Raw genomic sequence first — 27,992 nt, forward strand, 5'->3', positions numbered from 1 at the left:
CTATTAAGTACTAATTATATGCCAAATATATTTGTCAGCTAATTCAGATTACAACAATATGGTATAACATACTAGCTCCTAAACCTCAGAGACTTCTAGGAACAAGCATTTCTTTTGCATGCTCTTAGGTCCATGAGTTGGCTGTGCTTCTATAGGACTGGCTCAGCTTGCTTGCAGGTTACACTGAGGTCAAATCTGCTCCACGTGTCTCTTTACCAGAGATGCATGGGTACCCAACAGCATTTTCCTAAAGTTATGGCAGAAATACATGAGGCTTCTTCAGGACTCAGTTTTAAACCAGCATGTCATCAATTTGAACATATTCCCTTGGTTAAAACATATGATTCAGTCACACAACTGATAGGGTACATGAAGAGTAAGACTAAATGGCTGTATAAATTCAATGACAGAGAACTTCCCACTTTCACTTTGCATCTAATATTATTGCCCCTGTTTCACACATGAATAGATTGATGTTTGGAGATTCTTACTCTGGCAAGAATCTCCTACAGAATGTTGACTAATAATAGCAGAGGCATTGGTTTCCATATATAAATATTCCATATATATATATATTCTATATATAAATGAAAGCCTATATATATATGAAAGCCAATATATATGCAATGTGATATATGATACATATATATATATATCAAGAAAAGCAATTAGTTTCATCCTAAGCATATTAACAGCTGTGTTTTTTGTTGACACATTATCAAATTAAGTCATAGTTTCTTTCTTAAGTCATAGTTTGCTAAAAGTATCACAAATCCATTCAAGAGTGTAAAGACAAGTCACTGTCTAGAAAATGATAGTTACATCACATTTATAGAACCAAAGACTAATATCCATCAGTAACAAAAATTCCTAAAAGTCAAACAAAAAGCAAATAAGCAAAATAAAAGGACACTAGGTAATTCACACAAAAAAGGGATAGCAAAATGGTGTGTGCTTTATCCTAATAGATGGTCACAGTAGCTTCGTTCCTAATGGCCAAAAATTGAGTCCAAGCTAACTCCATCAGTAGTAAATAAATTCTAGTTGTCTTTCAACAGAGCAGTAGTTCCCATTAGTGCTCAGAGATTCCTCTAGACTTTCCTGATACATTATATATGTTCCGCATTACCGAAATGCTGCAGGTGATGTGTGAGGATTGAGGGACACCAACAGATATTTAGATTGTGTGTATTGTTTGGAGCAAGTAATGAAACCGTAGCTAGAAGTCGCCTGTAGATAACAGTCTAAGGAGAGTCTCACCATGACGAAGTCATGACACAAGCCTTTCAAAAACATTGCAAATTCCCCCTATTCCCTTGAATGATGGATTTGGGTAAGAATTCCAAGAGGGATGAGTAGCTAAGAGCAGCAGCTCTCAACAGTCCAACTGCCTAGTCTCTGAGAGAGGAAAAGATGGGCTGTCTTGCCCAAAGCCACACAGCAAAGTGCTGCAAGCTGTAGGTAAGATGGCATGATTGCCTACAGTCTAGATGGTGAGTCTCTGTAGTAACTACTGCTTTGAAATCTCTGCTGGCTTTCTTTGACCTGGCGAATTTAAATCCTCTTGTCAGCTCCAAGACTTCTTCCTAAACTAAGGTGAGTGGCCAGCTTAGTGGGTTTCAATTCAATAGAAAGCTTGAGTAAAAAGCTCCTAGAAGGAATCAGTCCAGGTGCTCTTTAGTGGACGAATGAATCGAGAAAATGTGGTATATATACGCAATGGAATTCTATGCTTCCATCAGAAAGAATGGTATCGTCCCATTTGTAAAGGAAACGGAAAGACTTAGAAAAAATGATCTTAAGCGAAATAAGCCAGACCCAAAGGAACATAGGTTGCGTGGTTTCCCTCATTTGTAGTAATTAGAATGTGCCTATAAATCTACAAGTAAACAAAATGGGTAGTAAAAGTCAAATTGCACTTGGACATGATAAAGTAAACAGGACTCTAAACATTCACACAGTGAGACCAAAGGAAGATAGTCTTAGAATAGGATCACAAAGGCCCAATAGCTTGTGCATATGATCATGTAATATGATGCTTATCGAAATGAACTCCAAGACATGGAAATGAGATATTTTAAATTTTTGTGTTTGTGTTTTGTTTCTCTGTTTTCCCCCATTTTGTGCTGTCTTTGATTTCTGTACCTTTTGTATTATATGTAAGTTTATCTGATTTGGGGAGGGGAAGGGGAAGCATGGAAGTGGTGAGACAAAGGGTGAGTGAATTCAGCAGTAATACCTTACTAGATGATATGTTGAAAATTATCTGTATAACTTGTGGATGTGGGGAGGTAGGAGGGGAAAAAAACTGGGAGAAAAGGAGGGAAGAGGTACTCAAAAAGAAATATACTTATTACCTGACTTATGTGACTGCAACCCCTCTGTATATCACCTTTACAATAAAATGTTTTTTAAAAGCCAGACGCTAATAACTTACACCTGTAATCCTAGCTACTTAGAAGTCTGATATCTGAGGATCGGGGCTCGAAGCCCACCCAGGCAGAAAACTCCCTGTGAGACTCAGCTCCAATTAGCCCCCAGAAAACTGGAAGAAGGCACTATATCTCAAAGTGGTAGAGCACTAGCCTTGAGCAAAAAGAGCTCATGACAGTGCCCAGGCCAAGTTCAAGCACTGTGGCCAACAAAAAATAAACAATGAATAAAAAATAAAGGTCCCAGAAACCCAGTGGCCATCTGTTAGTGGTGCCTCTACTGCACCAGAAGCCATATCTTGCTCCTACACTTATGACAAGCATCAATTATTTCATGAATTATTTATTCTTCACTCACATACTATGATGTTCTTTCCCATTGTCATGGTAGGTGATGTGTTCAGAATCTGTTAGCCACGTGGCAGATCTGGGATTGCTGGGCTTGTTTTCTTCACTCACTGTGCGGTTAAGAATCTTAAGAAGGAATCAAGCCTCAGCCTTTCCCTAAGGCTGGGAAAATGCTGTCAGGACCAGGTTAGACGAGGCCCTTGGTCTGCTTGGGAGAAATAGGGCTATCCATGTCTGGTGGCTGCCATGCCTTGGGTGATATGGAGTGGCCAGGCTAACAGAATCTAGATGCCTCTACTGTTGCTTCCAGAAGCCTTAACCTCACTCTATGGTCCCACTGTGGGCTGTGGGCTAAGTCTAGCCCTGGTTGTCGCTCCCAATAACGTACTCTTGAGGTGCAGGTTGAATGTCTGTAATTATCAGGGCCAGGCATTCCAGGAGCTCCTCATTTCAGCTCACTGAGATGATGTCGATAAGACTCCCAATGCCTGCTTGTGGTGTTGGCCATCTAAGGCAGAGGGCTTGGCTTTAGGGACAAGGCAGCCTGGCCCTCTGCAAGTCTGTGTCTGTTTTTACCAAGAAAGGGCTCTGCCCAAATGTACTACCTCCTCCCGGCCCACCATCCCATTCAGCCCCTCCACCTTATATAATGGCACATTATACCGCATCTCGAAGCAGGTGGTATTTTTAAAGACAGCAAGTGAGCATTTTTTGGCCTAAATTTGGGAATAAAACAGATGGATTTTTAAGACTGGGCTTTTCCTATGAATAGTAACGTTGTTCTCTTTGCCTTGAACAGTTTCTAGACCACCTCCAGCAACCAATCAGCACTCTGTTATTTAATTATAACGAAATTCTTAGCTCTGTCTGCTGCTGCTCGGACAAGTGGGGGGCACTGGATCAATTTCTGGAGCCAGGCAGACTTGCCAACAACAATTTTCCTGTTCCCAGAGGGCCTCAGAGGCCTGGAGCGGGTTCCAAGTTCCTCCTCTCCCGCCTGTTCCACTCAGGCCCCCTGACAGCGGCTGAAAAGGGTTACAGAGAGGCAGATAAATACAGTGCTTGTTGCAGCCTTCCCTGACAGCGTCGACCCCCACACCAGTGAGCTCATGCCTGCCTCATTATGGCTGGTGCCAGATTTTTTCCATTAACAGGTAATTGAGTAGAAACTAAAATAAGCGAAGTTTGTTTCATCCCTCGGATTTTCTTGCTGGGGTTTGAAAGAAAAACACTTTAGTGCCGTTAGAGGAGGACTATCCTTGAAAACGTATTTATGTTTTCCAAGTGATTTGTCACTTGGTAGGTGTCATGAGCCTGTTCTCTGGGCTTGTCCCTTCAAAAAAGAAATTCTTTAAGGGCCATGAAGATCAGAGAAGAGGGGTTGTTGCTTTCTTGGGCCCTGCTGCCCTGGAACAGCCCCCTGTTTTAAGAGTGGATGGGTTGAGTATGTTCAGGGTAGATAACTCCACTATGGAGGAGGGTTATTCTCCTTCCTCTCTCTCCCTGTGCTTTAAGCTTGAAAGTTCATGAAGCTCACACGTATGCAAGCATGCACATGTGTGTATACACATACCTGGAAACCCACCACCTCAGCATTCGACCCAGAATGCTTTGCTTTCAGGTTCCACCCAGGATTGGCTTATTCCCCTCCTTCCATTCTCCCTTCCAGGTGCTCCAGTGAGATGGATAAGACAGGAAGGTTTTGTCTCACTTGATCTTTCTAGTTTACTTGTTATGTGCCTCAGTTTCAGGCTCTTCTATTCCACGTGTGTTCTAGGTACTGATATCTCTACCCTGGGCTATTATCTAAGCTGGTTTGCTTGCAGTTTCATGAAGATTGCTTCTAAATGCCAAACCTCAAGTTTTCCTGTAAGTCTGAAAGTTCAGATGAAGAGAGAGAGAGGGAGGAGACAGAAGACCCTGCAGTAAGGTTGGAGCATCGCTTCCACACTTAGGAATTTCACCAGAAACCCCAAGGCTTTGTGACCTTGTCTTCTTGTGGCCCCTCTGACATTCTGGTGAGTGTTCTGACTATCATCGCTCCCTCAAATGTATATTCTTAGTTTTCAAGTTTCATGACCCCTTGGCCTCCAGAATAAGTTTTCCTACTCTGAACAAGCAGGACAAATGAATCATGTAATTAGTCGTCCCATTTACACCCCTGACCCACAAGTCTTTCTGATGTCAGGAAGCCTGTTGACATTTACAACTTGCTCATGAACAAACTTAGCTCACCTGGCCACACTGATCTGGTATTTAACCAATGATAATAATAATTACTGTGTGTAAGTCCCTCTTTTGTATCTGTGTGAATGTCCTTCACAAAGATGGATGGGCATGGGACCTGAGGTCCCTACCTGCCTGATGCCAGCGCTCCAGTGAGCTGAGAAGGAAGCGAAACATAAAAAGCAAGTAAGCCAAAGGGACACTGTGAGATTTTTTGTGTGTGTGAGCCCACAGGGAGACAAGCATGCTGGGTAACAACCTCCCAGGGTCAAGGGCAGCTTATCAAAGAGATGCTATCTACTTGAGGCCCCACATGAAAAGGAATTCTTCATCTGTTTAGATTCAGTGTCCCCAGGCTGTTACCCTTAGACCACCCCTCCCCCCCATCACAATGGCCAGGGCTTCAAATACTTCCGTAGTTCTGGTATGGTGTCCTCCGCAGAGTCGTACGCTGGGAATAGTTCCCAGTATGAGTATGATAGTATTGAGAAGAGATGGGTCTCTTAAGAGAGAGAACCTATGGAAGGTAATTAGGCCATAGCAGCGCCATCCTCAGCAAGGATTAATGTTCAGCTTATAGGAATGAGTTTGATTTCAGATGACCAGATTAGTTCTCCCAAAAGCTGGTTGCTATGAAGTAAGGCCATCCCATACCCTTGTCCTTCTACACATGTTAGGATCCATTTCTACTGCTTTTCACATTATAACACTGCCAACAGGCTCCTGCCAGATAGAATGCCATGCTGTTTGGACTTACCAGCCACCTGATTCCTTAACCAAAATAAACCTCTTCTTATATCATCCAGTGTCAGTCCGTTACAGTCTCACAATATGGACTACTACAATGTTTGTCTGGATCCACACAGTTTTTCAAAGCTCAGATAAAGCCCCACTATAGATGTGGATACTAAAGTCTGGAACAATTTGTCTGGTTTGTGGCAATGGGGGCACTAGAACAGAAGAAGCTGGGTCCTTTGGATCCTCATGCCTTCACTTTTCTTTAAAAGTGTTGTAGGGAGCAAAATGGGGGATACAGAGAGAGAGAGAGAGATTTCTCTATTTCTAGAGAGAGAGAGAGGTGAACAAAGGCAGTGATGGCATTCAATATACACCCTGTCAAAAATGAACTATGTGACATGTTGGCAGGGATGCAAGGGTGGGGAAGAGTGAAGGAAGAGGGTGACATTGTCTAGAAAAAGAATTACACTCATTACATGACTTAGGTTATAGTAATGACCTTACTAATATCAAGTTATATTTGAAAACAAAGGTTTATTGATATATAATGTAGATATCAGCAAACCCACTTGTTTTAGATAGATGTATAATTCAATGGCTTTTAGGCAATTTACAGAGTTATACAACCATCACTGCAACCCGCAGTTAGAACATTATCATCACCTCAGAAATATTTCTCTAGCTCAGTCATTCCCTGTTCCCATGACCAGCCCTCAGCAATAGCTAATTACTTTCCCTCTCTGTCCATTCACTTTTGCAGACAAGCGGTCGTTTGTGTCTCCTTTCATGGAGAGCACACTTTCTCAACTTTCATTATCATCCCCTCTTCCCTGAAGTAAAAAAATTAATTTAAATTCTCCCTAAGGATAAAAATTAAATATGAAGGAAGACGATGTTTCTGAGGTAGGGTTGAGCTGTGGAGAACTGCAAGCCATTGTGATAGCTAAGGATTTTTTTTTTTGTCTACAAAATACAATTTTCTTTCTACCACTTTTATAGCATCCTGATCGAGGTCCATCCATGTGTTGTGCTTTCCATTGTCGGGTGCAAGGTTGGATACAGACCTGCAGCCCTGTGATTATCCAGCCATCAGGTAATGGACATTGAGTGTTTTCACTTGTTGATTGTTAATGCCTGGTCCTTATTCACTGTACTGAATCAGGGAGCTCATTCCTCATTGAGAAAGAACCCTTGGGCCATCTCAGATCTGCTCCTAGTGGATGGAATCAGTGCCTAAGTGCCTCAGTTCCTCATCTGTAGGTCACAACCCTTAGGCTTCAGGGCTAGCATGGTAATTATTTGAAATAATAGTTGCCCAGATCTAGTAAATGACCGCAGCTCAACATACATTTGTGGCCTGCCCTGCCTCCCCACCCCCTCAATCACTTCCATAGGAGAAAGCTGTCCTTCTTGAAATCTACCCCATTGTGCTCCAACCCCTGCTTCTACCCTGTCCTCCATGGATTATGTAATGTCTAGCATTCTTTGTCTCTCTGGTGTTATTCAGGTCAAACCCAACATTGTTTCTTAACAAGAATTTCAAGTATTTCTTTCCTTTGGCACTTGTCTTCTGGTCTCAGCAGTTGACATATTTCCAAGGCCAATTGATTTCATCTGCTACAAAAAACTTGGCTTCTTGAAAGGGGTGGAAGTATATTTAATGCTGTAGAGAAAAGAGCACTAGATGGAGAGTCCTGAGACCAGCCATGCTGGGGACCCAGATTGGCTGAATGGCCCGGTCTATTCCTCACAGGGGTCTTGAGTTAACTTGTCTGTGAAAAACATCCTCTATGTGTGTGTTGGCTTCACGAAATTATGAAAGACAAATGAGAAATGGACTTTGAAAAGGCCTTGTAGATGGCAAAGGCAGGAGACTGCCCAGTGACACTCTTCTCTTGGGGTATGAGGCCAGCGGTATGGGTGTCCACAGAGTCCCTGAGCCACTCCTGGCACCTGCCACATAACAGACTCTCCACTTCCAACTACTTTCTCTTACAATCTGAAATAATTCCAAGCAAGCACTGAACCCAGTGTATCAGTCCATGTGGCCCTAAAAGGAAGCAAGATCCTCAGAGCCAGAAACTTGCCCCTCCTGCTTTCTATTCCTGAGCCCAGCATGAGCTACAGGATCAAATATTTGGCCTTGAATTATCCTCATTAAAAACAGACATTGGACCAGATTATTCAAAAAGGGTCTTGGAGTCAGAAACAAAATTTCCCCGATACATTTTTTTTAGAGAGAGAGAGGATAAAGTAGGATGCATGCATGAATGTAGGCTCAAGAAGTCCAGCCCTTTGAGCTTACTGCCTTCGTATAGTTGGTCTTCAAAAACAATTTGTCATTCTTTCTTCCTTGTCTCTCCATGGTGATTTGTTTCAGAGAGAAACTGACTTGGTTCAGTGACCAATGGGCTACCACTGCTTGGCCAGTAAACTGGTACATGTTTTAGTGCTTTAGGAAAGAAGGCTTTGATTTATGGAGTTTGCCAATTTCTGTGGTATAAATACTCCACCATGGCCAATTCCCCAGCTATCAAGGTAGCAATCATTGAACATGGACTTGGGGAAGAAAAAGCTCAGGGGTAAACCATTCTACAATATTCCCACCATTTAGATACAATGAACACGAATATCCCAAGGTCATAGGTAACTGTAAAAGAATCCAGAAGTAATGACTTTTCAGTCTCAACAACCTTTGTGGTATTTATATAATGCAAGTTTTGAAAACTGGCTTACAATATTACAAAAGCTTTACCAATCAATTGTAAGCCAATATGAACTGAATCCAAAAATCAGAATGGGGGAATTCCACCTTCTTTCCAGGACGTTGAGGAAAAGTGCCAGGGGTCAAATCTATTCTCAGACATTCTGATGGGAGAGCAGGGCATTGTGGGTAACCTCCCACACAAGGAGCCCGGTCAGGGCTGAGGCACTGTGTAGGTTGGAGGCCAGCCTCACTCCTATGTACTGTGCTGGGCTTGGCCCTAAGAAATGGCCTGTAGGAAGCTGTGGCTTTGTCACCTGTCCCCCTGCCTCATCACCTATGATTCCCCTGGGCTTCTGCTTGCTCTGGGCGCCTGTTGGAGCATTATCTGGGAAGAAAGGCATCCAGGCTGAATAGGCAGCATTTGCTTTCTGAACAAGCGGCTCTGCTACCCCATGATTGCCTGGCTCTGGCCCTCCACCATTGTGGAAGGACAAAGCTGACATACACAACAATTCCACGACAATCTCCTCTCAGCTCTTTTTTTTCCCCCTTTATTATTGTGATGATTACCTTTCAAACATTCTGGCTCCTTGGGCTCATTATTGCCGGTGAGGCCTTTGGCCAAAGTGTGTGTGGGCCACCTCTCCCTCCTCGTACCACCCCCCCCTGCTCTCCTGGGCCCAGTCTCACCAGCATCTTTTGACAAAAATATATAAAACCGATACTGATCGGTTAACATACATGACATCTTTAAACTGGAATCTATTTTCCCTCATCTCAACGCGGCGGGCTGGCCTCTGAGAGGTGCCTGTCGATTGTTCCCTGTCAAAGCCTTCTTGAGTGGGTTTCCCACTGAGTCACTTTTGTGTGAGTCAAGTCAAGATTATAGGTAGCGGAGAAGAAAAAGCAGAGAAGAGAAGGTTAGCCCCTCATTTCAGACTTTAAGAAAAATCTGCCAGCAGGTGCCAGTCGGAGTGGGTAACACACATGAAAGACCAAGTCCAAGCTAGGTCGCCGTGTCACCAGAGGAGTTTTTCAGGGAGAAGCACACAAAACACGCATTGTCGTGGTCGCACACAGAGACATAAATTTAGGAACATGCTCGCCCTTCCCCTGAACATAGTTAGCTCTGATAATGAGGAACAATGAGCCAGAATGAAGCCTGCCAGATGGAGTGGAGAGAGCATTGACACTTGTTCATTCTCGCTCAGAAGTGGCTTTCCTCTTCTTCCCCTCATCCCTCTCCCGGTGTCTGAGGACCTCTGACTGCTCAGCAATGTCCTCTCTCACGCTTGCTTTGGGGGAATGGTGGGAAGGGTCTAGAAGGAGGCCAGAGGACGCTAGCTATAGCTTTTCTGGCTTCTCCAAATTTTAGAATCCTTGTTGGTTTCTGAGGTGCACCTTCTGGGTGCTTCTCCTCACAGGGGTCGAGACAAGACGGCGATGGAAAGTCAAGAGGGAGGTGGCTGGAGCGGTAGACCAGCCAACCAAAGAACACAGCTTTTGAAATCCTGACAGGCTTCAGCCTCTGCCTGCCTACCCATAGTTGTAGGACCTCGGTAACCAGCTTCATTTTGAAGCTGGCTTCAGTATCTCCTGTTCCATGGGGTAGTACTGTCTCTCAGGCCCCATAGCAAGACAAAATGCCTCTAATCTGCAGATAACACATGCTATTCAGCATTTAGAAAATTCCAATAACTCTCAGTCGGTGGTGTTGACTCTCACCGGGCAAATGTTTCAACCTCAAGGTAAGAGAAAGCAATTAGCTTAAGGTCCCGGGCCTGTAATCCTCATTGAACCTTATTGTGTAACCTGGAGATGATGCAAAAATGGTCCACCTCTCACGGATAAGGAAATCAGGGTCTAAAAAGAGTGAATGACACTGCCAAGGTGATACAGCGAATAGTGACAGATGAAAGAAGATGAGTTGGTCCCCTCCCACACAGGAAGTGAGACTAATTCAAATGGAACAGAACCAGAGACCTGAGTACTAAGGCTTGCAGTACCTTCAGACAGCTTACAGATACTTGTAGCCAGTGGCGTTGAGAGCTCCGAGTGGGCCACTCTTCTGAACTTAACATTCACTAAATACCTTGGCAAACCTAGGTCTCTCTGCAGATGTGGCTATGGCCAGACGGTCTTCAGGACAACACTAGTTGAGTCCAGCGGTTCAGCAGCTGGGTTTGTCTTGACTCTGCCATCTCCTGATTGGTTGCTTTTGGACAAGTTACTTGACCTCTTTGAAGCACTGACTCTTTTCTCTGCTTAAAAATAATGAAGGCTTACCTGGGTGGTTATTGTAAAGGTACAGAGGGGTTACAGTTATATAACTCAGGTAATAAGTACATTTCTTTTTGAACAGTGTTACCTCTTCCCATGTTTTCTCCCAGTTCCTCACTCCTGACCCCTCTCCCCCTCTATATAGTAATAGTTTATGCTTCTTTAGTATATATTTAGAGACATTTTGGCAAATATGAGCAGTAATCAAATCACTTACATGATCAGAATATATACAGAAGCTTTCCAAGTCTGCCCACTCCCCAATACACCCCTGCCCCTTAGAGTCAATCCCAATACAACCATCTAGCCCCTGGCAACTACTAACCTGTTTTTTTGCTTGTTTGTTTGTTTTGGTCAGTTGTGGAGCCTGAAGTTAGGGCCCAGGCTCTGTCCCTGAGCTTGTTTCGCTCAAGGCTAGTGCTTTACTACTTTGAGCCACAGCTCCGCTTCCAGTTTTCTGGTGATTAATTGGAGATAAGAGTGTTACAGACTTTCCTGCCTGGGCTGGCTTTGAACCATGATCCTCAGATCTTAGCCTCCTGAGTAGGATTACAGGCATGAGCCACCAGCAATCAGCTGTCCCTATGGTTTTAACTGGAGTCATGCAGTGGTACGTAGCCTTTTGGTTACGTTTTCTCCCTACTTAGCATAATGCACATGAGAGTCACTCAGATTTTTCAGATATCAATAGTACATTACTTTCCATTGCTAAGTAATATTTTGGGGTCATGAAGAACTAGTGGAGGTATATTTTGGTTTCCAGCTTGGAATAATTGAAACCTCCGTAAACACTAAGCACAGGTCTTATTTCCTCTAGATGAATACCTAGAAGTGGGCTTCCTGGGTCGTGTGAGGAATTATATGTGTAACTTCATCAGAAACGGTCAAGTTGTTTTCCAAAGTGTCTGGACCACTTCATGTTGCCACTGCGCAGTATGGGAGTTCCAGAAGCTCTGCATCCTCACTAGCAATTGACATGAACAGTTTTAAATATATAACCATAGTACTAGGTGGGTAAAGGTTGTTTTTCATTCTGTGAATGGAGACCATAATGGTGCCTTCGTGGTGTTCTTGTGCAAGTGAGTGGACACAGTCTGTGCATGGTGTTGGGTATACAAGGAGGGTTTGCTGAATGCACATGACTTTATTTATTATTCTCTTCCAGCCAGACTTTTGTGCATGTGATGGATATTGTACATTCTGCCTCCCAAGTCCCCTTTACCAGCATAAAAACATCAGTCTGTGTTGGTCCCAATTGCTACAGGGCTCTGAGAAAAGACCACTCTGTGTCTCTGTTTTAAATCAGGCTCTGTTTTGTCTTCCTGGCTCTCTGCAAAGGGACTGAGCAGTGGCTGCTGGCTTCATTCCAGGCTGGTCCCAGGGAGCGCTGAGGCTGGGCTTTGGTGAGCAGGCCATGGGCGCAAGCCCTCCCGCACAGTCTGAGGCCTGGGGGTTTTTCTTGGCCTGCTCCCACTCTTGCTGCTGGGCTTCCTTGCCGGCCTGGCCTGCCAGCAACAATCTCCCAGCCAGAGGCACAGGGATACTACACTACACACACACACACACACACACACACACACACACACACACACACACACACAACTCCCTATTAAACATAGATTATTTAAAAGAGAGAGAGAGAGGGAAAGAAAAATCACAAGGGTAAACGTGCCAGTCTCTAGGGGATATGCCTCAGAGGTCTCCAGGAGGGAAACAAACCATACAAATGCTCCTTTCAACGCAAGAGTCCTTGGCCTGATCACCGTGCTCACCATTAGAGGCCAGAGATGGGAGCATTCATCCCTCCCCTTCCTGACAGCAGTCCCACAGAGCAGCAAATGTTCCAGGTAGCCTTGATATTCAACAGCAGCCTGAGTTCCCAGGGCTTTTTGGGCAGGCTGGTAGCGGGCTCAGAGATATAAAATGACAAGCTTAAATATTCCAGATGGTAACCATAAAAGAAATATGGGGTGGGCCCAAAGACATCAGGAGGCCAGCCCAAGCATTAGGCCATGAGCCTAAATCATGCAGCTGGAAAGCAGAAAGATAAGGAGTGGCAGGCCTAGAGCTCTCAAGTGGTGGGCCTGAACTCAAAGAAGTCGAGTGTCAGGAACAAGGAATCCAGGTGACAGCAGTGTCACACAGCACTGCTGATATGTCTCTTCGGTACAAAGCAAAAATGGCTCCTCCAGGCAAATGTAGCCATGTGAGTTCCAATTTCTGATGGGCAAAGCATGTCATGATCAGCTCACCAGTGGCCCTGTATCCAAGGCCCAGGGCTCCTCTTTCAACCCTCCAAGTTTCTTTCCAAGGGTCTTCACATCCCATCAGGTGAGCCCCCCTGTGGGTAAATGCTGAGCCTTTTCTCTTTAGATCACTGGACCGTAGTCATCAACATCCATTGTCGAAGTTCTGTGAGCCATGCCCAAATGAAGCCCTTGTCCCTACCCTTCCAGTCCATTCCTACATGGTAAGCAAGGCAGGTTGAACCTGAAGTCATGCGGGCACAGGAAGTGCTGTCAGCAAGAGATCGCCATCTCTGGCTCTTTTATTTGTCCCAGGAAGAACTGGGCACCAGAGAGGTCAAAGACCTGGCAAAGGCTACACAGTTATTTGGTGCCAACGTGCTGAAAGAAGCGAGAGGGACTGCCCCATACTATTGGTCTATTGGTGCCTTGGAGGGCAACTGTGATCCAAGGGACAGAGAGGGAAAGTTCCAGTGGAGCAGGAGGGGGGAAGGGAAGATTGGGAAGTTTGGAGTTAGGTGACAGGGAAGCAAAATTATGGAAGAATAAAGCAACTCAAGTCTCCCTTGCTTAGCTTTTGGGATCGAGGCTTTCTTGGTTTGCTATTGCGTCTCTTGCTGTCCTTGTGTGGTCCCTCTGTGGCTGCTTTTGTAGACTGCTCAGTGTTGGAGGGCTTGGGCTCTGTCCTGAATCGCTTCTTCTGCCCATACTTTTCTTCTCTGCAGGCAATGTCATCCAAAATTACAATGTGAAATGCCACTGTCTTACTTAGTTTAGATTGTTTTAACCAATGACCAGAGAGTGGGAGTCTAAAACAACAGATGTTTGTTTCTTCCCTGTTTTAGAGGCTAGCAAGTCCAAGATCAAAGCTCTATGTGGTGAGGGGCCCATTCTTGGTTTGCAAATCACAGTCTCCCCCCTTTTAAAAATTGTATTGTAAAGGTGATGTACACAGGGATTTACAGTTACATAAGTAAGGTGATGAGTACATTTCTTTTTGAACAGTGTTACCCTCTTCCTCATTTTCCTCCCCCTTTTCCCCTCCCCTCTCCTCCCCCAAGCCATAAAGTTCATTTCCAACATAGTGTTTAGTGAGTATCATTGTTGCATTGGTTCACCCTTTGTCACACCATTTCTGTGATTCCCCTTCCCTTCCTCCAATCAGATAAACTTATATACAAGACAATGGGTACAGAAGTCAAAGCAAATAATAGTCTTATAGCCTCACACATCAGAGAGCATGGAGAAAGAAAGCTCTTGTATCTTCCCCCCCCCCAATAAATTCATTAATCCTGTGGTTTAATCCTCTCCATATCATCACACTGGGGATGAGAACTTCATGGAAATTTGTCAGGAGGAGGAAGGGACAATAAACATTTAGTCTATAGCAGCTGACCTGCACAATCTGTCTCTCCAGGCTATTGGATCCACATTCGTGATGTTCAGACACTCCTCCAATTGGCATGCAGATCTCCAATTTCCCCCAGAACTTGTGTAGCTAATTATGAATACTTCCTTTAGAGATCTAATAGACATCTAGACATTAACAAGGCCTAATTTAATCTTGGCCATCTGTCTCAAGCCTTTTCTTCTACTTTCCTTCTCCCTCTTATAGGAACAGGAATATAGTAGCAGACTTTCCCATCAGCCCATGTCCCTTGGTTTTTCTTCCTTATCACCACCCCTTATATTGGATGCACTAGCGTTTTCTTTTATTTCTAATTCTCTCTTCCAACGTGTATCCATCCACTTCTCTACCTAGTGATTATGTCTATGCTAGCTCAAAGTAGCATCACTTGGATTGGCAGAATAGTTCATATCTGGTCTGTTCCTATCACACCTATTCTTGTCCCTACCCCTCCAGTCCATTCCTACATGGTAATCAAGCTAATCTTTTAAAATAATGGATTATATCACATAGCTCCCAGCCCGAAAACTCTCTGATAGACTTCCATTTCTCTTGGCTAATAAAAAACATACTTCTTTTCTTTCTTTTCTTTCATTCTTTCTTTTTTTCTCTCCTCCCTCCCTCCCTCCTTCCCTCCCATCTTTCTTTCTTCTCTTCTTCCTTCCATTCTTAATTCCAGTCTTAATTCCTTCCTTCCCTTCTCTTCCCTTCTCTTCCCTTCTCTTCCTTTCCTTTCCTTTCCCTCCCTCCCTCCCTCCCTCCCTCTCTCTCTCTCTCTCTCTTTCTTTCTTCTGTGTGATGGCATTGAGGCTTAAACTCTGTCCTTTATATTTATCTCAAGGTTAGCACTCTACCACTTGAGCCACAGCTCCATTTTCAGTTTTTAGTGATCAATTATAGATAAGAGTTTCATGGACTTTACTCACCTGGCTGGCTTCAAGCCACAGTCCTCAGATCTCAGACTCTTGAATAGTTTTTTTTGGGGGGGGGGGCGGTCTGGTCGTGGAGCCTGAACTCTGGGCCTGGGCGCTGTCCCTCAGCTCTTCAGCCCAAGGCTAGCACTCTACCACTTGAGCCACAACGCCACTTCTGGCTTTTATGCTTTTTGCTTATGTGGTGCTGAGGAATCGAACCCAGGGCCTCATGCATGCAAGGCAAGTGCTCTACCACTGAACCACCTCCCCAGTCCTCTTGAATAGTTTAGATTACAGGTATGAGTCACTGGTACCCAGCTGAATATAGAACTTTCTGATCTCAATCCACAAGTTTCTAAATAAATTGGCTCTTGCTATGTCATTAGCCTTATCTCAAACATGCTAGCATATTCTATCACATTGACATTTCTGCTCCAACATCTATATTAAAAAATCTTTAAGGGCTGGGAAGGTGGCTCAGTGGTAGAGCGCTTGCCTTGCATGTCTGAGGCCCTGGGTTCGATTCCTCAGCACCACATAAGCAAAAAGAATAAAAGCTGGAAGTGGTGTTGTGGCTCAAGTGGTAGAGTGCTAGCCTTGAGCTGAAGAGCTGAGGGACAGCACCCAGGCCCAGGGTTCAGGCCCCACAGCCGGACCCAAAAAAACAACAACTTTAACTGTTATTATAAAGGTGATATGTAGAGAGTTTACAGTTACGTAAGCCAGGCAAAGAGTATTTTTCTTTTTGGACAGTGTCACCTTTTCCCTCACTCTCTTCTAGTTTTTCCCTTCCATCTCCACCCACAAGTTGTATAGTCCATTTTCTTTCTTTTCTTTCTTTCTTTTTTTTTTTGTTGGTCGTGGGCCTGAACTCTGGGCCTGGGCACTGTCCCTCAGCTCTTCAGCTCAAGGCTAGTGCTCTACCACTTGAGCCACAGCACCACTTCTGGCTTTTTTCTTTTTGCTTATGTGGTGCTGAGGAATCGAACCCAAGGCCTCATGAATGCAAGGCAAGCACTCTACCACTGAGCCACCTTCCCAGCCCCCCATTTTTTGTTCATTTTCAACATAGTGTCCAATGAGTCCCATTGTTGCATTGGTTCATCCTTTATCCCTCCATTTCTGTGCCTCCATATACATTCTGAAAGACATATAAACGAACAAAAAGAACCAAAAGGAAAGAAAAGAAGAACAGCAAAAAAGAAAAAAAACCCTCTTGTTTGCTTTTCCTGGAGTTCATTTCGATAAATATTATTTTGTATGATCAGATGCACATAGGCTTTGTGCCTTTCTGTTCCTCTCCTACTAACCTCCACATTTTAAGACCAGCACTAGCTCTTTTGGAATCCTATCTTTCCCATTCATACTCACTTGGCTGGCTCTTGTGTTTTGTTATTTTCTTTCAATCCTTTCTCTAGAGAGTACTTCTTCCTCTATCCAATGTAAAGTGCTCACCAACCCAAGCTCTGTCATATCCTCCTATTTTCATTATCCCAGGAGCACTCATTATCTACTTTGCTTATTGTCTGTAATTTTCTGTTCTTTCCTGCTAGAATGCAAACTCTCTAAGAACCATGGCCTTGCCTTTCTCCCCTTAATGCCCAGCATTTGGCCTAGTGCCTGGCCTGTTGAAGGTACTTAGCAAATGTTTGTTGATGAGTGAATAAATAAATGAGGTAAGGAAAGAAAGAAGGAAAGAATGAATGAAAGAAAGGAGGAAGGAAAGACAGAAGGAAGAAAGAAAGGAAGGAAAGAATTAATGAATGAAAGAAAGAAAGAAGGAGGAGGAAAGACAGAAGGAAGAAAGGAGGGAAGAAAAGAAAGAAAGGAAAAGGAAGGAAGGAAGGAAGGACGGACCCCTGGACCATAGTCAGAGAATATAGATCTTGTCCTTTAGCTCTGTGTTCATAAGTAATGTTACTGATTCATTCAAGCACATTTCTGTACCCTATACTCCAAAGAATATTAATGGTTAAGCAGTGTCCTCTAACCAGGCTCTGGTAGCTCATGTCTGTAATCCTAGCTACTTAGTAGGTTGAGATCTGAGGATTAGGATTCATAGCCAGCCAGAGTAGGGAAATCCATGAGACTCATCTCCAATTAATCACCAAAGCTGGAAGTGGAGCTGTAGTTTAAGTGGTAGAGTGCTAGCAGGGATGACACTCAGACCCTGGTTCTAACCCTAGACCTACCTACACACAGAAGAAGGAAGAGGAGGAGGAAGAAGAAGGAAGGAGTTGTCCCCTACCCTCAGAGATCTCATAGTTCTTATGAGACACAGATAATCATGGACTCAAGGGTACTAGAAGAAGCCAAAAGTAGGGCCCCTCCGTCCAGAGAGGGACACAGTGTGTATAGAGATAAGGGGAAAGAAATGAGGTAGAATAATGAGGAATGGCTGGAGCCCCAAAGTTGAAAGTAGGGAAGAGGGAAGGAAGGAAAAGAGGGACTAGAAGGAAACAAGGGTAAAGGAAGAAGAGTTGGAGAAAAACTTGAACTTTGTGTTTAGGACCCTTCTGTTTGGAAACTTGGAGAGGGAAGAGGTCTTGTTTCCTTTTACAACCTTCTCTTGCCCTGGTTCTTAAGTCCTGGTCACCTGCATAGGCCCATGTTGTTGTCCCCCTGCTCCCGGCTTTATAGTTTAATAGGATCTCTGAACTCACTTGATAATCTCCATTCACACAGGTGAGGAAATCAAATCCCAGAGCCAAAGGATTTGCATGGAGCTGCCCATCTAGGATGAGAACTGTTTGTCCCATGGCTAGTGTTTTCCATGCCCTACCACAACCCTGTCTTACCCGAGGTGTGTCTTCTTGGGCAGACTATGCTCTTCTGGAGCCTGACATCTTCCAGGTGGCTTTCTGCCATGTTCTTTGCCCCAAGAGCCTTCAAACTGTTGGTGCCACTGATGGCTCCAGGCCATGCTGACGACATCTGATCTGACTCCGAGTATTTATTTTGAAAGTCAATGTAGTTGAGCTGCATGTTTCTTGGCAGAGCCTAGCTGGCAATGAACTTGGCCCGTGGTGGTGCCTGGCTCGCTGATAAGATCCAGAAGAGGTCCTGTTGTGTTGAGAGGATTTCCTTCTCCTCGAGCCTCTGGTGAAGGGTGTGATATACATGACTTGCTACTAAGGGACTTGAGATGAAGGGAGGGAACTGGAGGGGGTCAGCTCCACTGAGCTGGGCAAATGTCTCTGCTTCTCTGGGCCACCTGTGCCACCAGGAGACAGTGCTACCCACCTCACAGAGTCCAGGAGAGTTACTGAAAGATCTGAGAAGTCGGAGAAGTGCATGCGGCTGGGCCACCAGGAGGAGTAATCATGATGTTGTATGGCAATGGTACTGAGTGGAGCGGCCAGAGTGGGGTGGTGCTAGCCCTGGCCTCAGGGTCCTGAGCTGACCGAGGCTGACTCCACAAGAACAGTAGGCAGATGCCACTGTTCTCAGCAACAGAAACTCAGCTGGGTTTCTAATATCAATAACCATTTTATGGTTAATGCTTATGGACCATGGTACTAGGCACTCTGCTTTGTAGACAACTGACCCCAGGAAGCAGAATATTATCCATGTGTCCTAGACAAACAAATGGGGCCAGGAGACATTCAGGAATACAAGTCAGGCTTGTGAGTAGCAAATCAGGTATAGCTGATTCCCAAACCGCTGTTGATATCTCATATCCAAAAATGCAAGCACACCATTGGGGTAACTATTGGCCAGCCTGAGGATACATTACCACAAAATGCAGAGTGGTGGTGGAGGGTGATAAAGAAGAAGAACAGGTGTGCTGGCTACACCTGGAACACCCATTGCAGTGCCGTGGCACCAAAGAGTCTGTGAACTGGACAGAGCACCCATGATTGGAAGGGATGGCCGTTTGCTTTTGGATGAGCCACTGACAAAACCTGATTAAAAGGTTAGAGTCACACATCTTTGCATGTGAATCCATGTTCTGTAGTTAGATGACCCTGAGCAATTTACCCGGTCTGTCTCCCCCGTGATCCTCCATTGTGAACTGAGTGTAGAAGTTCTTGTCTTAGCACCAGCTCCTGCTGCTGTAAGGAGTAAAATGAGCCAATGTATGAATCCATCAATCTTCTCCTTCTACCATTCCTGTGAGAATCTTAGACCAACGATGGAGATGATTTCCTGGGCAGGGTCATGGCCATGTGGCTTCCTTTTGGAATGTACCCATTGTACTACAATCAGCCCTCGGATGTGGCACCATTGGTTGATAAAACCAGTTATGTAGATGATCCCTAAAGTCTACTTTGAGTAGATCAAGACTCCCAGGGGAATGTTGGAAATGTGTAACATGAAGGACAAAAGATGGGAATGTTGGGTAGGGAAGATTCAGGGGCTGGAAAGCAGACTTGGATCTGGAAGAGTGAGGTGCTTCCTCTATTAGAGTTTATTTTCATCTGTTTGTGTTGGTATAACAAAATCCTAAAAACTGGGTAATTCACAAAGAACAGAAATTCATTTTCTCATAGTCCTGAAGGTGGTAAGTTCGAGGCCAAGACACTGGTGGGTTCAGTTGTCTGGTCAGGGCTGTTCTCCACCTCTGAGGTGCTTAACTTGTGCATTAGGATGGAGGTGAGGCAATGCTGTGTCCTCCCCCCATGGTGGAAGGCTGAGGACAAGAAGGCTGAAGTTCCTCTGAAGCTCTTTTGTAATTATGAGCACCCTTAGTCCTATTCCTGACAATGGACCCCTCGTGACTCAATTATCACCTGAAGGTCATACCACTCCATTCTGTTGCATTGGAATTAAGTTTCTACGTGAACTTAGGCGGGGGTACACCATCATTCAGACATATGATGGAGGAGTGAGTTGAGTCTGGAGGAGTTGAGCTGAGGGCAACTCTTTTAGTTCTTTTGCAATTACGTGGAGTGATTGATTGGATCTCTTACAATCCTGCCTAGAATCTGGAGTATAAAACAGAGGAGCGCCCTCTTGGGACTATTGTCTGGAGAGTTTCTACTTGTGACAGGTTGAAGTTTTAATTAGGAGGTCATGTGGGTTATCTTCCTGATCCCTAAAGGACCCCTAAAATGCTGCTTGTCAATGCAAAAATCTCTGTGCAGGGAGAATAGTTGAAGAACTCATGGAGGCAGACTCAAAGGCTTTAGGGGGAGCGGGCTGTTGCTGAAATGCCAATGGTGAGGCCACTGGGAGGAGTAAGCATGAGGTGGGTTGGGCTCAGAGAAGGCACTGTGAGGCCTGCAAGCAGCCTGGACTCGGGGACCTGGCGATGGTCTTGGTTAGTAGTGGGCACACAGCATTCCACGAGTAGTCCATGCTCAGTCTTTAGTTGTTGAATGCATGAAATAGGGAAGCATATATGTAGTTTACAAGGTGAAATGGAGTGTTGTAAGCTCATTTTTCACTTAGCAAAATAGCTTAACTATACCCAGGCCATTCTATCTTCTTTTTTTTTTCTTTCTAAACACAACTTTATTTACTGACTGAATAGTACCACTGAATGATAATAATCAACAAGATCATAGCCAATTCATGGAGTTTACATTTATGGACACCTGAATTATTTCCGATCTTTTTGGAATTACTCAAAGATACTGTGATGGGTAACCTTTTATTTGTATCTGTGGAGATATATATATATATATATATATATATATATAATAAATAAAATTACTTCAGATCAATCTCTAGTATTGGCATTACAAGTGGAAATGGAAGTGATACTTTCAATAAGACTTTTGTTAACATACTACCAAATTGTTTAGAAAGTCTCTTTCAACTTGGAAGCCATAAATGATAATGATCATTTTTACTCTTTATATATCTAGGAATTGCTCATTTTATTGGGGAAAAAACCTACCACCTTAACAATTTGGTAGAAAATAGAATATAGCTTTAAATCTCTGCATATTAAAGCAAATAAAATCCCAGTTTTTCCTAGTAGATTTTAAAAGTTGTCTTCTTATAACTTCCATCTACAGCTTCCATGTCACATAGAACAAATTCTTCATTTCAAGAGAGCTAGCATGCCCCCAGCTTCTTTTTAAACTCATGCTCTTTTTAATCATATTCCTTTGTTTCTGAAGATGCATTCTCATTATTAAAAGTTGTTCCTCAACTATGATTTTCCAGATCTCTCTTCAGAAGATTCTCATCTTCTGAATTTGGTCCAGTTTGTGTCTAACCTTCTTCTTGAACCTGGTGCTCAGATATAGTTCTGGACTGTGCTACCCAGTTTGGCAGGCCAGGACGATACCTTCTTTATCTTAGAACCCTCTTGTTGATTGTGTAGCCTAAGTACACATTGACATTACTTCTTGGAGTTAATTTATTTTAAAATTAAATATAAATTTTTTCTGTTACAAAGGAGTCAAGCAAAATATTAACATTCTCATCAACTTTCCTTCATTCTAATTTTATTCCTCATCCTAGAGTCCATTTTTCTTCATCAGCATGTATAAACATGCATTTACACTTGAGAAATTTATCTTTATATGTTCATTTTCAATCTGTAGTTTGCTTTCCACTTAACAGTATTTCAAAAATTGTTCCTGGCATTATATCTAAAAACATGACTATGCAATTTCTCAGTAGGGGTCTACCATAATTTGTCTTTTCATCCAACTTTCTACTTAGCCACTTTTATTACCATTTTTATTTTTACTATCACAGTTAATGCTATAGTGAATACTCTTGACAATTATTCAAGTATTCCTTGAAATTACCAGACATATCTATTTGAAACAAAACAATTACAAATTTAAAATTTTTGATTATTGCCAAATTGCCTTTCAAAAAGGTACCAGTAAGAGTTCCCCAATTTCACTACATTTTCATTGGCAGATAGAATCAATATTTATTTATTTGTTTGTTTGTTTAGTGCCAATACTAGGCCTTGAACTCAGGGCCTAGTGATCTTTCCTGGCTGTCTTCAAGCCAAGATACTGAGATTTCAGCTTCCTGAGTAACTAGGATTATAGAAATCAGTGAAGGGAACCTAGCTTTTTCTTTTTTTAAATCAAACTGATAACTTAGATTAATATATAAATAATTTCATATTTTACTAGTAAAATAGAATAAAATTGAATAAAATAAAGGCTGTTTTATTGCTGTGTTTCTGCTGTGAATTTCTTATTCATATTGCAACATTGCTAATGTAATTTCTCTTTAAAATATTTTTAAAATAAAAATACAACTTCAGCATCTTTTAAATTCTTCCTTCCCTTGCTTTCTTTACAGTTATCCCTCTTTTTTGGGGCTTGGGCACCATCCGTTTGTTCTTTCACTCAAGGCTAGTGCTCTACCACTTTGAACCATAGCACCACTTCCAGTTTTCTGGTGGTTAACATGGACTTTTTCTGCCTGAGATGGCTTTGAAGTAGGATCCTCAGATCTCAGCCTCCTGAGTAGCTAGGATTATAGACATGACCTACTGGTGCTTGGCTTCATCTATTCCTCTTATATATATATAACCTATAAATATAAATTTTTGCCCTGGTATTCTGACATTTCCAAATATTATCTTGTTTAGTTGGTTCTTTATTATTTTTCTGGATTCTCTACTTTCATATTTTTTTAATTATTCTCTTGTTTTATGAGAGCATGACTTCAAGTAACTATAAATAAGAAATATGAGGAGAAACTAAATCCTTGCATGTCTGAAAATGTATTTACTCCATCCCTTATTCTTCAATGACAGCTTTGCTGAGCATATAATTGTATGTCTATAAACATATAAAATTGTATGACTAGATAATTACATAAAATATTTTATATGAAATATACAAAGGAAATTTCAAAGGCATTTCTCTCGTTTCCTGGAATCTAATGTCCAGAGAAATATGATGGCCAATCTGATTCTGCATCCTCTGTAGGCAATCTTTTATTTCCCAAGATTTTCATCAAATTGCCTGGCCATTATTTACTACATATTTCTTCCAACCTTATTTTTTTCTCCTCTTCTGATAATTAACTTACAAATGTGAGATATTTCATATTATCTCACAAATCGCTAGATTATTTATGTCAAAAATCTTTTTATTCTTCTAGTTGGATAGTATTTTAATGACATTTCTATGGTTCTTCAATCTACTATTACATTTGTTTTTAAAAACTTAGGAATTTTTGTGTTGTTGTTATAGGATTTCCATTTGGTTCTTTTTAAAAAGTAGATTCTGCCTCTGAAATTTGTTTTATTTTTCTGAGTGTATTTTCCTTTATACCCTCGAGCCAGTTTTAGAATCTACTATAAAGTATTCACTAATTTCCATATTTGGTTTATCATCTAGTGGGTCTTCAGGGGTTGCCTAGCTTTTAGTTATGAAACACATTTTCCTGTTTCTTCCTATATCTAGTAATTTTGGATTGTGTCATAGACATTTTGAATGATGCATTTTAAGATTTTGGCTTTTGCTATAATCTTCTGAAGAATACACACACACACACACACACACACACACACACACACACACATATTTGCTTTAGCTGATTTATAACTGGATTGGACTTCAAACTTCTTTGGTGTTGCTGGACTACTTAGAGTCTGCTCTGGCTGGCATAAATCAGAAGTTAATTCGCACAGTCTATTTATAGAATTGAACTTCCTCTTTCTGGTTCTCTCCTTTCCCAGAGTTTCTTCTGTGAAACACTTCTGACCTGTACACATACCTTCAAGCCAGTGAGACTACTGGTTTGAATCCAAGTTTCAATTGCCTTTCCTGGCACTGTGTTGTGTTTAGTAGAAGAGCTCACCTATTGTTCCTGTCTTTTAAATGTTGAATTTACTTTCTGCTTTTGTTGCTGTTGTTGTCACACTTGAGCTCCTTCAGATGACTGCTTGATATATTTTGTACAGTTTTCATTTGATATCCAAAAGAGGCTTATACCAATAGGATCTATTCTATCATTATCATTTCTTCTCCTCTCCTTTCCCACCCTCTGAGTTTTGACAGACATACCTCATCTTTTGTTTTTCTGTTAATGTACACAGTGTACACACATTGAATCTTAGCTGGTTTTACTTTCATCCTTCCCTATTTCTAATATAATTTGAGGATTTTTTTCCCAAATTCTAGCCATCGTTACATATTTACTTACATTTAGAAATTACACATTTAGGAATTCTGTGTTTGGAGATTAGGCAAAACCGTCTGGAATTCCTTTTTTATTGTTTCACTGAAGTAATTTTTCAGAAAATATATGTTGGAAAGAATATAGGTGTTAACTATGATTAATGAATAAATATGTGAATGTCATAAAAATATTTAATCTTTCTGTCTTGAATGTGTTATCACTAGATTTGAGATTGTAGGTAAAAGTTATTTTCTTGTAGAAATTTATGGTTTTTTTCTATCAGTACACTTACTATCTGGAACTCTGATTCCATTTTTTTTTTTGTTAGTTTGTAGTTAGCCATTTTTTCTCCTTGTGCCTAGAAGGCTTATTTTAGGAATTTAAAAATTCTATCTTCAACTTTATGAAAAGTCTTTCTTGGGCTGGGAAGGTGGCTCAGTGGTAGAGTGCTTGCCTTGCATGCTCGAGGCCCTGGGTTCGATTCCTCAGCACCACATAAGCAAAAAGAAAAAAGCTGGAAGTGGCGCTGTGGCTCAAGTGGTAGAGCGCTAGCCTTGAGCTGAAGAGCTGAGGGACAGCGCCCAGGCCCAGAGTTTAGGCCCCACGACCGGACTCCCCCCACCCCCCCAAAAAAAAAAGAAAAAAAAAGAAAAGTCTTTCTTGATGTGTTCAATTTAAAGTCATTTTGTTTTTTTAAATAAAAATATTTTTAATTCCTTTTAAGTCTTCTTTTTTTAATTTTTTTATTGTGAAAAAACTGTACAGAGGGGTTACAATTACATGGGCAAGATAATGGGAAGGGGAAACAAAGAGGAGGCTATAAAGTCATTTTGTTTTTATTAAAGGATCTGAGTGGGTTCTTTTAATATGGTTTTTTTTCCCTCTTTTTTTATTGTGAAAATACTGTACAGAGGGGTTACAATTACATGGGCAAGATAATGAGTACATTTCTTATCAAGCATTGTAGCCTCCTCCTTTGTTTCCCCTTCCCATCCCTTCCCATCCTCACACCAAAGTTGCAAAGTTTTTGTAAAGTTTGTTTTCAACATAACGACTTGTACATCTCATTGTTGCAGTGGGTCTACCTGTATCCCTATTTAAACGATTTGTCTTTCCCCTTCCTTAATATGGTTCTTTTAACATGAGTGCTACATAGTTTTTCTATTGAAACAAAACAATTTCTCTATTCTTTCCATCTTTTCTTTTTTTTGTGTGTGGGGGGGGTCTGGTCGTGGGGCCTGAACTCTGGGCCTGGGCGCTGTCCCTCAGCTCTTCAGCTCAAGGCTAGCGCTCTACCACTTGAGACACAGAGCTACTTCCGGCTTTTTTCTTTTTGCTTATGTGGTGCTAAGGAATCGAACCCAGGGCCTCATGCATGCAAGGCAAGCGTTCTACCACTGAGCCACCTTCCCAGCCCTCTTTCCATCTTTTCTATCTCAAATTCCTACTGGGTAACATTTGTAATAATAACTTACTTCTTAGTCATATTTTGAAATGATCAATTTACATTGTATTCTGCACAAATACCTCCTCTTTGTTTTCTAAATGATCGAGTTGTTCCTCATCTATTTCATGCTGTTGTTTTGGCACTGGGGCTTGAACTTAGGGTTTCACACTCCTACTTGGCTTATAGCTCGAGACTTGTGCCAGACCTCCACTTCCAACTTTTTGCTGGTTAAATGATGATTACAGTCTCAAGGACTTTGGCTTCAAACTGAGATCCTCAGATCTCAGCTTCCTGAGTAGCTAGAATTAGAGCCCTGAGCTGTCAGTGTCCAGCCCTACTCAGAGTTTTGTGGCCAATATTTTAATTGTTTTTGTTTTCCTCTTTCCTGACTTTTCTTCTTCTTCTTCTTTTTATTAATCCATACGCAATCACTTGTCTTCTGGATTGTCAAAGCAGTAAGTTAGACAACCCTTGCCACACACAATAATGTCGGTCAAAGTGGCTAGTCACAGAAACTCCAGCGCCATATTCATCTGCAGGGCACTCTCCATGCAGATGGCTAATTTTGCCATTTTCACTCACTTTATAGTATTTTGGGACAGACAGCTTAGCCGAGTGGTGTAAAACTTTGTTTTTTCTAGCACCGCAAAGTCCCAACAGTAGGTAAAGAGTAGACTCCTTTTGAATGTTGTAGTCAGATAAGGTATTCCATCTTCCAGCTGCTTTCCCGGCAAAGATCAGTCTTTGTTGACCAGGAAGAATTCCATCTTTCTTCTGGATCTTGGCCTTTACATTTTCTATGGTATCCAAGACTTTAACCTTGAGGGTGATGGTCTTCCTTGAAAGGGTTTTGGTGAAAATCTGCATCCTGGTAGTGGTCCTACCTGAAGCCAGGGAAAAGGAAGAGGCTAGTTAGATCTGATGATACAGGGAGATAAGTGCATGAGCCGCCCGCAGGAGCCTACCCCGGAGCACATGCTCCCCTTCTTCATTTTTGCAGAGCTTAATGGTACAAATTCTAAGGTCTTTTGCTGTTGTTGTCTGGCTTGTTGTTGTTGCCAGTTACCCTAATTGTCGTTTCTGGGTTTGATATTGGCCCCTGTCACATATCTGATGATTTTGAATCATCCCTTTTCCTCTGTGTCCCAGATTCTCTGTGACTGCCTATTCTTTTGAATGTAGCATGAGAGAGAGAGAAAGAGACTTGGGGAATACCACTGTGCTGATTGCTCCTCTTGGTATTGGAATAAAGAAGATATAAGATGAACTTAGATATATCTTTGGTAAAAAAAAATGTGAAAGACCTGGAAAGCCTTTAAGATATGAATTCCTGCTGTACAAGTGATGTGTAGAAAGAATGTATATTAAAAGAAATATCCCTGGATGAGATGGAAAATGGAGGTTCAGAAACTAGGCAAAGATCAGGACTTTCAAGAAGGAAAGGTTTGGCCTCAGCCAATGGGCTCTTATTTAGGATCAACATGCACTCTTCTACCCAATTTCTGTGTGTAGCAGGCTGCAGGTGGTACTATTGGGCCTCACTAAGCAGAGCTGGTGGGGACCTGAGCGTGTGTTCATGTCCCACACCCTGTCTGTGTCTCTCAAGACCTAAGAAACACTGGAAACAAAATGAATATTGTAGAGGAGAATAACAAATTGTGGTCCTGTCTCAACAACATTATCTCGCTTGGCCTAGCTTCCCAGGGCCCACTGCAGGGTCAAGTTCCTGTGCTCACTTTTTCTGCTGTGACTGCAGACCTTTAAGAGTATAGAAAGAACATAGGCAGCGTTGGAAGCGTGAAAGGCCATTCACCACATTGATGCTGCTCTCTCGAAATGTGATGTTTTCCCCAGGATAACATCTAATTGCTACTTGAACAAACCACTGTCTTTACCTCAACAGCCCTACCCAGTAGGCCATTGCAAACATTTATTCTTCTTTGTGTGATAAAGCTTTTCCTATCTGCCTTTTCTGAATTTGCTTTTTTTGAACTTCTACTTCTGCCCCCCTCCTGTCATGGAGACAATATCAAAAGTAGCAACAAGCATTGATATTATCCACTTGCTAAAGATCTTGTATACTGCCATCTATCCCCTTCAATGTCTTTTTTTGAAGTTAGAGAGATAGAAGATTCTTTTTTTTTTAACCTTTCAGGAAGTTGCCCAATTTTCTCAGGAAATCAACTTTT

General features: G+C 42.3%; 1 protein-coding gene across 1 annotated transcript; it reads right to left on the reverse strand.

The window, feature by feature from the left end:
• Positions 1–20,427: 20,427 nt before the first annotated feature.
• LOC105986611 (ubiquitin-like) lies at positions 20,428–26,670 on the reverse strand. The gene is made up of 2 exons (XM_013017607.1): positions 26,386–26,670; positions 20,428–20,607 (listed from the first exon to the last, which is right to left on the reverse strand). Exons 1-2 carry the CDS (start codon positions 26,668–26,670, stop codon positions 20,428–20,430), a joined length of 465 nt encoding a protein of 154 aa, XP_012873061.1.
• Between the last annotated feature and the right edge of the window lie 1,322 nt (positions 26,671–27,992).

This window comes from Dipodomys ordii, unplaced genomic scaffold, assembly GCF_000151885.1.
Source record: "Dipodomys ordii isolate 6190 unplaced genomic scaffold, Dord_2.0 Scaffold36, whole genome shotgun sequence".
NCBI lineage: Eukaryota > Metazoa > Chordata > Mammalia > Rodentia > Heteromyidae > Dipodomys > Dipodomys ordii.